Source organism: Amblyomma maculatum, chromosome 2 (genome assembly GCF_055883805.1).
Source record: "Amblyomma maculatum isolate TAMU_Amacu chromosome 2, ASM5588380v1, whole genome shotgun sequence".
Lineage (NCBI taxonomy): Eukaryota > Metazoa > Arthropoda > Arachnida > Ixodida > Ixodidae > Amblyomma > Amblyomma maculatum.
In genome coordinates, this window is record NC_139345.1 from 14321311 (window position 1) to 14335794 (window position 14484).

At 44.9% G+C, this 14484-nt stretch overlaps 2 protein-coding genes across 6 annotated transcripts; both read right to left on the bottom strand.

Moving 5' to 3' along the window:
• Positions 1–8143: 8143 nt before the first annotated feature.
• LOC146197994 (UPF0235 protein C15orf40 homolog) lies at positions 8144–8864 on the bottom strand. Of its 3 annotated transcripts, none has more exons than XM_084593307.1 (4): positions 8704–8864; positions 8533–8620; positions 8343–8470; positions 8144–8277 (listed from the first exon to the last, which is right to left on the bottom strand). In XM_084593307.1, exons 1-4 carry the CDS (start codon positions 8800–8802, stop codon positions 8185–8187), a joined length of 408 nt encoding a protein of 135 aa, XP_084449433.1. In that variant the 5' UTR covers positions 8803–8864; the 3' UTR covers positions 8144–8184. The 3 variants fall into 3 exon arrangements, with proteins under 3 accessions (XP_084449433.1, XP_084449432.1, XP_084449431.1); XM_084593306.1 differs by having other exon boundaries at positions 8533–8623; positions 8704–8863; XM_084593305.1 differs by having other exon boundaries at positions 8533–8641; positions 8704–8861.
• Positions 8865–9563: 699 nt separating this feature from the next.
• Positions 9564–14204, bottom strand: LOC146197995 (cytochrome b-c1 complex subunit 10-like). 3 transcript variants are annotated; one of them, XR_014704932.1, is made up of 4 exons: positions 13700–13921; positions 13500–13628; positions 13063–13151; positions 9564–9652 (listed from the first exon to the last, which is right to left on the bottom strand). XR_014704932.1 is itself a non-coding variant. In XM_084593308.1 (3 exons), the coding sequence occupies exons 1-2, from the start codon at positions 13756–13758 to the stop codon at positions 13511–13513; spliced, it is 177 nt and encodes a 58-aa protein (XP_084449434.1). In that variant the 5' UTR covers positions 13759–13915; the 3' UTR covers positions 9564–9652; positions 13500–13510. The 3 variants fall into 3 exon arrangements, 1 of the variants encoding a protein (XP_084449434.1); XM_084593308.1 differs by lacking the exon at positions 13063–13151 and having other exon boundaries at positions 13700–13915; XR_014704933.1 differs by lacking the exons at positions 9564–9652; positions 13063–13151 and adding an exon at positions 14190–14204.
• Positions 14205–14484: the final 280 nt, after the last annotated feature.

Below are 14484 nucleotides of genomic sequence, written 5' to 3' on the forward strand. Positions count from 1 at the left end.
CTTTGTGTAGCATTGAATATCTTTTTATAAGTTTGCTAAGAAGTTCGGCATCATTTAGGAACATAAAGATGCTCGACATATTCACAAGTGCATTTTCTCCGATGAGTAATCTAGGGTGAAGAGGTATACGTTTGGAATAAAATTGTGAAAAATGCTTTTTCCTTAGTTTTTCTAGCTTTATGCAGGAACATAAAATATGATTGATAGTGCTCATTTCTCCGCAAAGCTCGCATGTTGGTGTCTCCTCCTTTGCAAGATTAAAACTATGTGTAAGATGTGTATATGCGGAGCTGATATAAAAATTACTTCAATGAATCGTTCTTGGTGTGTGCATGACTTCCATTCAGTTACGACAGGCTTTACTAGGTGTAGCTTATTATTTTCTTCATTATTCCATTTAGACTCCCACCTATCTCTCAATCTAGACTGTTAATGTGACTGCTTCTTTGTAGAAAATGTGAACTTTCTTTATTTGTATATGTTGGACTTGTGCAGTGTATATATCAGCTTTTTCATTTCCATTGGTTCTATGTGACTCGGAACCCAGCAAAGCTTTACACTGTGTTCATTTTAAACCAGCCAAAGGACAAGACACAGGGAAGAAGAGAACAGGACAAGGCTGGTCCCATCCTTTGGCTGGTTTAAAATGAACCATTACCAACTCGCCCAGTCGTCAGCCTTGTTGAATTTACACTGTGTCCCTGGGTTGTGGCTATTTTTATGCTGTGTATGATGTCACCAATAAGCAATTCGCCTGCATTTCTATGATTATGTGATGTCAGTATGCTCGAAGAATCAGTGACAATGCAAACATCGACAGTGGCTGACCCTCTTCCATGTGAGTTCACAGCTATTACAATGAATAAAATGACCAAGCTATGTCGCAAAGATAAGCTGCCGTTTCACCCTCTGGTTGATGTACTTCCAGGAACCTGTATTGTATATACAGACGTGTCAATTATAGAAAATGGTGGCAGAACAGCAGCTACCAGCTCCACACACGAAAAGCTAAACGTACATAATGAATACGAAACAGAATATCTGGACCTGCTTGCGATGGAACTTTAATCAATCCGCGATGTTATGAAGGCCATAACGGAAAAGCCCACATCTATACAGACTCCTTAGCCACCATAAAACAACTGAAAAGAGTGACAAGGACACTATGTGTTACTCAGGAGATCCATGCACTTAATAAGGAAACAAAGATATGCATCCAGGTACATTGGACACAAGATAATGCTGAAAACGCTGAGCAAAGAAAAGTTGACAACTTCGCACACCAATTTCCAAGCACTAATGCAACCCCCACCAAGCTACTTTTTGATGCCTGCTCCGTTGTCCCCATCCTAGCATCCTCTCTGCGGAAAAGTAAACGTGCCCTCATCCCGCCATGCACTTACCCCCTCCCTCATAACTTAACTAGACTGGAGAAAGTATCCCTTAGAAGGATAAGGGCTGGGGTGGCCCTTACCCCTCGACCACATGTCGATGGGGCTATCAAGAGATAGGACCGACCACCTGCCCGAAGTGTTCTACACCGGCTGCAGACGTGGATGTTCGCCACCTGCTGTGGACTTGTGCAGGGACAAGGGCGTCAAGGCCACAGATGCTCCAGGAAGTGGGACTGTCGGCGATGAGGGAGGAGGATTTCTCCAAGTGGCAAACGGACAACACTAAGAGCAAAAGCCTCCTTCGGTTTCTGGCAGGAAACGCTTTACATGACTTTCTACAGTATGCCTTATGGCAAGTTTACGAAAAAAACATGGCTCCTTTCTCTATGTTATTTTTAATTTTTTTCTCGCTAGAGCCATAAAAACTGCGTAAATCTTAGCAGCGAAAATGGATGTGAACTGTCGTAGCTGTACTGTTCTATTATATTGTTTTGAACCACTGCACTTCCAACATACTGTAGAGATTTTGACTCATCTATATAAAATGCCAAATATTCTCTGTACTTTTCATTTAGTGCTAAATATTCCTGCAATATATAATCATGTGGTGTGTTTTTTCTGGAATTGCCTTAACGTGAAGTCACATACACATAGCAGGCAGTACCAAGGTAGGAGTGGTTCAGGCTTTTGGGTGATGTTAGGTAATGAGTCAATTAAGCCTAAATTATGACATTTCTCTTCAAAGCGGAGAAGTGGTCTTATTGCTTGAGGTATGTTGGCAAACAGTGTTTGAGATGGGAACTTTGTAACTATTGGGTAACAGATACGGTTTGGCAGGGAATGGATTTTAAGAATGCATGCACATATCAGCACCCTTCTTCTGTGAGTGATGGTTTGTTGCTTTCTACATATATAATAAACTGCTTATGGGCGATGTCTTGTATGTGCCAGTCGAGATGTAGCCTAGAATGTGTGCGGAGTCCAGTCTTTTTAAGTATGATTGTCTTGCAAATCCATACATGCAGCCGTAGTATAAATATATGAGTGCAGTACAGAACGGTAAATTTGTAAAAGGCATGTTCTATTAGAACGCCAGTGTTTGCGTGAATGGATTTTCAGTATATTCAGAGATTTTTAAGGTTGTTTATATGAGGAAGAAATGCAAGCGTTCTGTCAAATGTTAGGCTTAGAAATTTATGTTCCTGTTTTACAGGTAGCTTGACATCGTTTAGGTAGACGGTGGGATCAGTGTGCAGTTCTCTTCTAAGAGGGAACCAAACAGCTACCGATTCTTATGCAAAAAACCTGAAGCCATTCTTATCAGCCCACGTTGCCAGTTTATTTACTGTAAGCTGTATTTGCGTCTCACATGTTAATATACTAGAGGATGAGCACATAATTTGCACATCATCTGCGTAGACAGAGTACATAATTGATTTTGGGATTATATTGGCTATAGTGTTCATTTTTACTACAAAAAGTGTAGTACTTGAAACACATCCCTGAGGCACACCATTTTCTTGTATGAAGTTTTTAGAATGGGAGCAACCAAGACATACTTGAAATGACCATCCAGAAAGAAAGCACTCCACCACTCCAACACTGTCGTGAATTCCAAGATCTCCCAAATCATACAGGATCCTAAACTTCCACGTGGTGTCACTCCAGGTGAAAAAGGTGATCAGTAGTTGAGCACATTTTTTTTTTTAACCAGACTGGTGAATGTCAAGAAGCTTCCGGGATTCAAGAACAAACATCAACCTTATATCACAATGCTTTTAAAATATGGCCTCAAGTTGTATGCTCACTTCCCCAAAAGGAGTAGTAAGCATTAAAATCCCCAACTAAGAGATATGGTTAAGGTAGCTGTTAATGTTCCTCTAGGTCATGTACGGTTAGGGTTAAATGGGGTTGAAAGTAGACAGAACATATTGTGATGGTTTTAAAATGCAGAACAGTGACTGCAACAGCTTCAAACTTGGTTTTAAGCCGGACTTCTCGAGTTGCAATACTGCTTGCACAATAACAGCGATGCCTCCCAAGAGGCGACCTGCTTGCTATCTGTCACACCGAAATACTTTGTGCTTTCTTAAGATGTTCTTTTGTTGAGGTCCCAAATTGGTCCCTTGTAAGCATAAGAGCACAGGGGCAGTTAATTTAACTGAACTGTTATGGCAGTATAATATTTTAAAATGCCACAACAGTTTCAGTGGATTAAAAATGCCATGTTTAAAAAATGTTGTAGATAAAGTTAAAAATCATATGTTGGTGGGTCCTTCACATCTGTGATTGAGATTTTGTCCCTTTTTATGCGCTCAAGAGAGCTTTGCCGCCGCTGCAGCAGGGGCGAGGAGGGAGATGTGTCTATCACATCTTTGGATGTGCTGGCCGTTCGCGCAGTAGGCACGAATACAGTTGTTTCAGACCCCGCCCCTTGGGATGAGGCCTTTAGGCTGCTGACCTGGGGGTCTGTGCAGCCTGCTTTGGAGGTGGTGCAGCAGCACCAGCTACTTCCACCAGAAGCTCGAATGGCACTGCCCCAGGCTCGCTGTGTGTGGCCCGGGTAAGAGCAGGAGACCCCTGTGATGCCGTGCCCTGCTGCGTCACAGCAAAGCATGATGGGTTTTTAATTGAAAACCGCTTGGGTGCCTCTGTGAATGTAATATTTTCCTTTACCTTAAGAGTGAGAACGTCTTCTTCTGTTTTCCACACAGAACAGCTACACAAGTAGGCACGATGGTTGCCCTGACAGTTTGTATAAAGATGCGGTCGAATTTGACAGTCATCAGTGTTGTGTTCTGGGTGACACACTTCGCACAAGTGAATTGGCCTCGGCAGCTCTGTGCACTGCGGCCCTTCTGACAGTTATGTCAGTACGGTGGAAGCGGCAGCAGAACTGGCTTCCAACAGCCCAGAGAGGAGGTGTTTTGACCTCCTCCTCACCCGTTGCAAAGGTCTATAGGAAGCTTGCACAAAAGCTGAAAGTGCTATGCATTCTGGGTAATCTGAGGAAGCATGCTAGTGCAGCAGTCAGCCGTGGAGCAGGCCGCGTAAATATAGTGCCAAAGCGATGGTTTACTGTGCGGTCGTGCGCTGTAACAGCCGAACGCAGACTAAAGCACAAAAAGAAGTCCAGACAAGACAACTGTGGGTTTTTCAAAATACCAAAGGTACACTTGCACGAATGCAACAAGACCATGAGTGATCGGAACATTGCAGACGAGAGTGGCTTGCATGCATCAACAGACGTGGTATTCACAGCAGTCCGAGAAATATCAAGTATGTGCACGTCATTTTGTGTCAGGTATGCAAACGATTATCTATGTATAGCAGCCCGTATACGTCGCACTGGTCAATTCGTTTTTTCCGCAGCCGCGCACCTTGCTGTTTACGTCAGGAGCGGCTCCGCGGTTGCTTTGTTTTAATGCGTGCACCTAGAATGTTGTACTTATGAGGGACGAACTGCTGCAGGAACTCACCATTATAGCTTCACATATTCATTTTGCCGGTTGGTCATCTAAACTTTTCAATGACTGCAATCCTCGTTGGGCCCCATCGTTGCACCTGGGATGCACGCATTAAAACAAAGCAACTGTCTGTTGATGCGTGCAAGCCACTCACATCTGCAACGTTCCAATCGCTCCGGTCTTGTCGCGTTCATACGAGCGTACCTTTGCTATATTGAAAAACTCGCAGTCGTCTTGTCCGGACTTCACCCTTTGCACTTTAGCCTGCATGCGTTTGGCTGTTACAGCCCACGACCGCACAGTAAAACATAGCTTTGGCACTATTTGCTCGGCTCGCTCCACGGTCGACTGCTGCACTGTACAGGAAAATGGTGCTCTCAGCATTTCGTGCAAGCTCCCTATAGGATCTGAGACTGAGTTTTGTATACCCTACCTCCACAGACTCGGGGAGTACGCTCAGTGCGAAGGCAAGGATGAAGTGTTTAGTCTCAATTTCTTTGTTCTCACGTCTTATTTTTATTCTGCACACGTCTGTCATGTGCTGCTCTTTCTACCCATCCAGCAGTTCATCCTCTGTCATGTACTTCCAAGTCGTGATAAGAAAGAACACCGTGAACAATATTCAAAGATCGATCTGGCTAATCACAACTGGAACGTCACCAAAACATTCACTCCCGAGAGTTTCTCATACTGATGATGATATAAAACTCCCAAAAGAAGGTCTCCATTTGCAAGCTTCTTGATCTTGTAACCTTTACCTATAGCTTCAGTCCGTGTCTTTGTAACAAAGAGTGAGACTTGTCTTGCAGTCTTTTCTGAGTGCTCACGATGCACTGCATGAAAGTGCAGAATGATGCTCTCTGGTTTAAAAAAAATTGGGCAGTTTGGTTGGTGTGCACCCGTTTCAAAAGAGGGCAATCAATTGAAAAAGAAGCCATAAAAAAAAATTGGCTAGAGCTTAGCTAAGGTTCAGCCTGCCTGGATATCTCGAAGCGAAAAGCTTGGGTGATGCTTATCGTTTAGCTTATGGTTATGCTTTAAAATTTAGCCTATGGATGCGCTTACGGTTCAGCTTATGGTTATGCTTTATGATTTAAGCTATGGATATTCTTACAGTTTAACTTATGGATATGTTTATGGTTTAACTTGTGAATATGCTTACGGTTTAGCTTATGGTTATGCTTTAGGCATTTCAGACTCGGCTTTGCTGCATCGTTTAGCGAGACGTTCTTCTCGTTGTTCAGGTGTCTCAGATGCTCCTTGAGCTTTCAGCCTTTCATTTCTTTGCTCCTTTTCAGCCAACTCCCGTGGTAAAATCGGCGCGTCAACCGTGTCTGCCGGGGCGAACACTCCGGCCTCTGCGTAACAAAGTCCACGCCTGCAAACAGAATCAAAGCCCTTACGGTGTGTGGGGGCAAAGCCGCAATTAAACCTGAGCGCATTGTTGCATCTTCAAGCGTCTCATTCACCGTCCACGAAAAGTAAAAGAATCGGCTCTTCCGCCAGGGTGAGAAACCGTGTCTGCCGGGGCGAGAACCGGATCTGTCGAGGCACACGCTCCCGGCCGCGCCTGCCGAAGGAGGAAGAAGAGGGCAGTGGCGCGGGCAGGAGTGCGCACGCTAGGCCCGCTCACAGATTCATTAAACGTCATCTCACGACCATCAAGCATCTTCTCTCCGTCCTCTGTTCTCCTGTTGTCATCGCTTGCCGCTACGTAACATTTGGTGGAGGTGCTGGGTTCGTCATCCCCATCCTCGCCTTGGAGCATCGATGCCATCTGTAAGCCGGGACCATCGACCGAGGGCCCAGGGACACCACCGAGCAGCTTCACCCCAGCCCTTCAAGAACAGACCTGACCAACTACCAACTACCATCGCCCAGCTCCCAGCCCAGACCTGAAGACAAGGAGAACCGAGATGAAGGACCCGAAGGAACCGATGGGCATGAACACGCAACCCCCGCACAAGCTGCCCGACGTGACCTCGAGCCATCGGTCCTGTGGACTCTGGTGACGGATGGTTGACAGCTCCAGGGGAGGCGAATCACCCATGCATCAGACATCATGCTGGCAAGCCGTTCTATTCTTACTTCTTCCTCTTCTTCAAGCATCATCATGCCATGGAATCATATCGATAAACTTCCTCGTCTACGATCGGGGCGATCGCTCGGTGGCCCCGGGTCATGTTATGGACGAAGGAGGAAGCAGAGGGCAGTGGCGTGGGCAGGAGCGCGCGCTCTAGGCCTGCTCAGAGATTCATTAAACATCATCTCACAACCATCGAGCATCTTCTCTCTGTCCTCTGTTGTCATCGCTTGCCGCCACGTAACAATATGTATCGGCGGCTTGTTAAAGACGCTTCGTGTCTACTCTTATTTCAATGCCATGTTTACGGCTAGCACGGCGCTATGCTTTCGTGCCTAAAAACTGTGGATGCTTGGGAGTGAAAGTGGAAAGAGAGAAAGGGGAGTCGTAGTGGTGGGCTACGGAGTAATTTCGACCACCTGAGGATCTTTAACGTGCGCTGAACAGCCCTCCACTACGACTCCCCTTTCTCTTTTTCGACTTTCACTCCCACCTTTCTCCGTTCCCTTATGGCGTGGTTCAGTGCCCACAGAGCAAATGTGAGATACTGCGCCTTTCCCTTCTTGTGACGGAGTCGGCGGCGGCCACCTGCGCCGTGCGTGACATCACTCGTGCTCCGACATACGCCGGCTTACGCGAAGCGCGATGTTGACTAGCGTAGTGAAGCTTTTCGCTTCAAAATGTATACTATTCAGCTGCGGTGCCAGCCATCCACCAGGGATCCCAACTAGGGGGCGGTACAGGAATTGGCAAACAGGTCCTGCCCACGCCAGCCGTATACCGTGACTAAATATGGCTTATCACAAGGTAGCCGCAGAAGTTAACCCTCGCCGCCTGGAAGTAGAAAAAACGAACAGATAGGTGAAGACTGGGAATTGTAAGAAAGAAGATAGGAACGCAAAGGTGGAGGGGAGGATAGGAAAAGGCGACTGCCGATTTCCTCCGGGTGGGTCAGACCGGAGGTGCCGTCTATAGGAAGCATGGGTCAAAGTGGTGTGTTTTCACCGAGGGTCCTTAAAGGCCCAAACACTCGGCATCGGCTCAACCACCAGGATCCCTTTTTCCCCAGACTCGGCGATGTCACGCACGGCTAAGCGCGGGTGCTCAGGGTCCGTGGTGTCGCACAGCACACGCAAGCATCGATCTATCGCATCAAACACCTTTTCCAAGAGTTGCACAGAGGACACAGTAATCTTGCAAACATTTCTTTTCTTTTTTTTTTTTTTTTTTTTTTTTAATGTCAAGATTCTAGTTGCTTCTTGAGCACATGAAGCACGTCAGATGCTCCCACTTGGGACGTGACCACAACAACCTTTTCTTTGGAGCGAGCGCCCTATTTAAGAAAGAAAGCCGACATAAAGACAAGAAAATTCAAGCTTTGCAAACAAGAGAACTTACTTTTTCAAGTGACACGTCGGTCTTACGGAGGTTCAGGAGTTTTGACAAAAAGCGGACGAGCTCAGTGTTCGCTTCCCCATCGACAGGAGGAGCAGCGATCTGGATGCCCACGGAGTCGTTACTGATATCTGCAGAAAGTCGTAGATAAACGCACTTTACCGCGCAAAGCACGTTTTTCTTTCGGACTCACCTGTAATCCTACTCACGCTAGCTCCTGGTTTTGCGTGCACTCGAATAGCAACTCCGCCGGTGTTAGTAGTGTAAACAGGGCCGCTTGTCTGCTGCAAGGTTTCGGTAACCTATTAGACAAATAAATGACAAGTGTTCAGCGCATAGGGTAGCAGCAGGTGTTTCGAATCACCTTTCCACTTGTGCTTGCTTTCTTCCCATCGCGTTTGTTCTTTGGCATAGTTCTTGGACAGCCTGCTTGGAAATTTTTTAAACGTATAAGTGCCTGCATTATACCTGCATTACCTGCATTGCGCCTTTCGACTGCGGCTTGGCTCGATTTCAACTAATGTCTAGCCAGCAACCGACGCTATAGTCCGAAACCATATGTACGCTTACCGTTCTTGGTCTGTGTGCCCGAAAAAACCAACACACATATATACCGTCATCATTCGTAACTTTTTAACGGTAAGCTCGCAAATATCTGAAATTGTCTGAAAAAAATATCTGAAATGGTCGACGAGACTGGCGCCCTCTAGAAGGTTTCTGCCCGTGTCCAGGCCTTGGCCATGTGAATGTGGTGCGAACATCTCCAGGCTGAGAGATACAAATTTCGTGAGCTATCAAGCTAGTTTGACCAGTTTGATTGCTTGGCAGCATTGTGAGTGTGTGTGGCCGCGTCAGATATGTTCAAGCTAAGGGTTCCACGCGGACTGACGAAAATGCAAGTAGCGGTGGCTATGTTTATTGGTGTAGGCTGCAGCGTATACACTTGGTACCCACTTATTCAGAAGAAGCATGCAAGCATTCTTACAGAAAGGCGGAAAACTGCGCTACAAGATGAACACGCCTCAGACAAAGGCCAGGTCGCCTCGGTCACAAGCTCTGAAGAGCGGTACGCACGATCTGTATCTGAAGAGAAGACCAGCGTTTAAGTGCATTGTTTTTCTGTTTCAGGTGACCTTGCCGGCTCGAAGAGTGCCTTGGAACTATGTTTTCGCTTCTTGACTAGTGTCACGCAAAGAAAAGAAAAAAGAAAAAAAAAAAACAGCATTTTTCATTCATTTGTAATGTTTTATTTGACATCAGACCATGACTATATGCTTCGGAAATGAGTTGCCTCTCTGCAGATCCCCTTCAACCTGCAAAAACAGGACAAAGGCGAAGTTTGTGACCATTCATGACATTAGCACACAGTAAAACCTCGAACATGAAAACTATCACGGAATTTTTCAGGAAATGCGCCGTGCTTTAGGTTGCCAGTAAAATGACTGCCGACTAAACAAACTCAATTACCCTTGTCTCAAATCTACACCTTTGGAGATTCTCCTAAACCCTTCATACACTGATTATTGACTAGCTCTAAGTGCATCCCAAGCTAACTCTATTGACTTAATGATAATATCTCTAGATTCAGAAATGCAAAAGCTGGAAAGACTGAGAGGTTGCATTTAGAAAGTTTCTCTTTGCTTAATCCCTGAAGACGTTCTAAAGACTGTTCTGAACAAAAGTGCAGAGGGTACAAAGGTTGACTGGGGCCTATCTTGTTTCTAGCAAGAGAAAGTAGGGAGGCTATAGCTAAATACAAACTGGGGAAAAAAAAAAAAAAAAAAAAAAAAAAAAAAAACTCCCCTCAAAGGATTGTTTCTACAGCCAATGATGTCGAACGATTCTCATGACTTCGTGGATAATCGCCTTAACTGCTAGTGTCACAATGTTGGATATGGCAGCAGAAAGGAGGTTACCATGGGTTAATCTGATTAACCACAGCCTCATGAAAATCAGTTGACACTATCTGCTGTAGGGCCTACTTTGAGGGGCATCTGTCTTTTCTTGAGCTGTATCCGAATATAGTAGTAGTAGAAAGCTCACAAGCTTCGGTTGTGGCCGAGATAGCTATGGCAGCGCCTTTTATCAAAGTGGCTTCAAGTAGCATATGTACCCAATGCGTCGGCTGCGATCTGATGTGACCAGTGCAGCAAAATAAATGCTACTGCCAGCCACTCAACACCAAAGGGCGGGGCTCTCCATGTGATTCAGTGATGACCACAACGAAGCATACTGTTTGCTGCCCTGTTCAGCATTGTGCACCACAAGGCAGCCATAAATGCTAGCAAATTATAGCAGCTGATGCAGACGAAAAGACCTCGATTCCATGTGGTGTATTCCAAAAATACCTGCGCACTTGACAGCTCAAATGATTGACTGATTTGATATTTGCACAGACAAAATGCACAGCCAGCATTGTTGCATGTCAATGTGCTGGTGCTGTTTCAAGCACCTCATGTGCATGTACTCGCGACTTGGTAATCCTTGTTGCGATAATTAAAAATGAAGGGCTGGAGGTGCAGAATGAACAAGCTCCAAGCTCTGTCCGACTGCAGCACTTCCATTGCTGCCAAATTTTTGGAGTGAGAGGTTACGAATAATGTGCACTTAACAAGGTGCTTCTTTCGCCGAACACTTTCACAGTTGCAACTTGCAAATGCCAGTATGGTACATTAAAAATGCCATACGCCTGTCTGTGCAAGGCTGGTTCAAGAAAATCGTATATTGTACGATGCAATCATCAGAAGTGAATCATACTGAGGAAAAATATTTCTTTATATGAATGTAGATCTTGCTAGGAACTTCTATGTAGCAGGAACTAAGTCAAACACATTGAAATTTTGTCAAAGGCCTGGAATTGGTACTACAAGCGAGAACACTAGCAATTTCTGCCACGGTGCAAAAAACTGTTTTCAGCTGTCATGATGGCTCTCGCGGCGAGAGCGACGCAGTTCAACAAGGAAATTTTTCCCCTGTCGCTGTCGCTCGCTGCTGAGTTCGCTCAACCGCTTATATGTGAACTGGCCCCAAGGCACCAAATTCTCATTGCATGCTTTCTTCTTTGTAGTGATGCGAAAGACTTATATGGATCAGCAAGTGCTGAATGAGCTCTAAATAATTTACAATTGAATTTCTGCTCTCATATGTTTCAATTTTAGTTTCAGCAGCCAAAAATAATTTGACGTCAGAGATCAGTATAGGTCACATGAGGCATAAAAAACTACAGTATGATCACTTAGTTTTTATCATATTAAACACCATTAAATTGAATACTGGAAAATCTTAAGCTACGCCTTTAAAGGTATGATCTTTTTGCATATCTTTATTTACATGTGCTAACCCCTCATCTATATGCTTTGCTGCTCACTTAATCACTAATCCTTAAATATGTGCCTGGTTTGGTTTATGGGGTTTAAAGGCCGAAAGCAATTCAGGCTATGAGAGATGCCATAGTGGACGGCTCTGGAAATTTCAACTATCTCGGTGTCTTTAATGTGCACTGACATCGTACAGCACACGGGCGCCTAGCTTTTCGCCTCTGTCAGAAAGCGGGCGTCACAGCCGGGATTTGATTCCGCAACCCTGGGCACAGCACTGCACTACCGCGGCAGGGCCTTAAATTTGTGCCTTCTACTATCTAACACATACTCATTAGCATACAGTTGTAAGCTATCACATTATGTCAAAGACTGCCGGTGTACATAATTGCCTGCGTGGCCTATAGGTAGCATGTCTGATATATGGGATCCAATGGCACTGGTTCCATTCCTATCTCACCCTTTGTAGAGAGGTCCAGCCAACCCTGCCCTGTCATGTGACCTTGTGACGTCATGCAACCTGCCATCCAATCAGTGCCCGGCCATGTCACCTGCCAGAGGCATGCTAGTGTTTTTCACTTACAACACCGATGCAGAGTTTTCTGCAGAATGGAGTCTTTAATGACATCACGCTAGTGCCTGCAGTATGATCACTGAGTTTTCATGCACTGCTATTTTGGCTCTTAAAGTAGGCCTGCTTTAGAGGAGGACATTAAAATTAATCAAAACAACTAAATAGCGACTATATCAACTTTTTCATGGCTCATGTGACTTATACTAACCTCTCCTGTCACAGCCATTGCTCAGCTATTGAAACCTAAATGGCACGAGGGAAGAAATTAATTGCATTGCTTAAAGCAATACAAAAGGTAAAATGCAAGCTCTCGGCAATGCAAGCTGATCATGCTGTTCGAAACACTGGGGACATGCAGTGTTGCTTTTGTGCAGTCTGCTTTTGAGCAACTGTGTGTGCCAAAGTTTGTTTCGTGGGCTTCTGCTTTCAATTAGTCACTGTTCTTATAATTCTTACTGTTATAAATATTTTATGTATGTATTATTGCTCTTGCGAGTGAACACGTGTCATGTTTCTGGGACACTTCTAATTGTACATTATTTAGCAGTATTATTGCTCTTGCGTGTAAACATGTGTCGTGTTTCTGGAACACTTCTAACTGTACATTATTTAGCAGTTGTAGGGTGAATACCATGTAATAATTAATGACTTAAGCATCATTACAAACAAAGCAACGTAACAAAAAATTTAGTGCCTGATTTAATCAAGGCTGAAAGAGTTGAAGCCAGAAGAAAAAGACCAAATGAAAAATCTTGTTCATCACAGATGCTGTGCCAAGGCAGCTGGTAAAACTTTTCAGGAAGCACTCAGTAACAATAGGTGCACTGTTTGCCAAAAGTGAGCAGACCAGAATGCAATCCACTTTAGTAGATTCGTTCCCTTGCTGTCAGACGCTTATCACGTTCTATGCACCCTCTCAGCCTGTAGGAAGAAGCAAGAGAATCTAATTTACAGGAGAGCCCAGAGCACTTAAAGAGGTATATGCCACAGCCAACAACGTGTTCGATTCAATCATGATATGGCCCATATAGAATTATTCAAAAGAGCATAGAAAAAAAATGGAGAAAATTTGTCTCGCGCCATGCTAAAAGAGCAGCTTTGCGGACCAGCTTGGAAGTCAAATTACGCTGTACGAATGGAAGTCGCTGATTAAGGAAAAATAAAATAGAAACGTGGCGCGCTGATAGACCGTGCAAGCACGACGTGCAATGAGTATACGCGAGAGTCGGCATCAGTGACCGACGTCGCATGTCACAGAAACATACGTACCGATAAGCTGTCTATTCTTCCTTGTATTTTCCATTATAAAATGGCATATACTGGAGTACTGTTTTCCACTCACAGAAGTACGCTACCGCAACAGCGCCGGTTCCTCCGTACAAGGCCGCAGACCTAGACCTGCAGAAATGGTCAAATTGGGAGATACCGGTAAATGGAGCTCGCAAACAAAATATTACTGTCGAACGTACCAGACTTTGCAGAGCTGAATAAGTCTAGGGCCAATTGGGTAAATAGGAGGATGAACCATATTTTGTTATTCAGTAAGCCAACTGACACCCAGACTGCCTGATTTACAAAGTTCACCTTCACGAAGCAGTTGGGCAGCTGCTCAAGGAGGCTCCTTGGAGGCTCTGCTCAGCTGCAGGTCGTGCTCCGTCGCTTCTGGCCCTAGCTTCTTTCTGCGCCTGCGCCTGCGCAAAAAAAAAAAAAAAAAAAGAAAGAACATTAGGAGAAGAAAAATTTTACCGGACGTGACGTAAGAATAATGCATGTGCTGCGTTCGATTCTTTGATTCAGCGTGGTTCGTCTCAAGGCTGCGTCACGGCTCCGTAATTTTGTCGTCACGCTCCCAAACTGCCCAAACTCCCTAGCACGTTCGATAAACAGCACCGGTATGGTGGCTAGCACCGGGTTTGCCCCCAAACCAGCATTATTAAGCAGTATTAACTCTATGCAAACCAGTAATGGGGCGCTGTGCACCGCGGTGGTGGTGCTCTGGGGAGTGTCAACCTCGAACACAAATCGCACTCCGCAAATGGATGGATAGATGGATGGAATATAGGAGCGTCCCCTTTGAAACGGGGTGGTAGCAGTAGCTATCATGCTCATTTTTCTCTCTATATCTTAATTATTGATTTAGAATGGTTAACTAAACCACCATTTTATTTATTAAAATTTGTTCCTACATTGTTCCTACATTGTTCCTACATTACTAACATTATGTCACTTCTCTGCTTTTAAGCCACCAATCTTC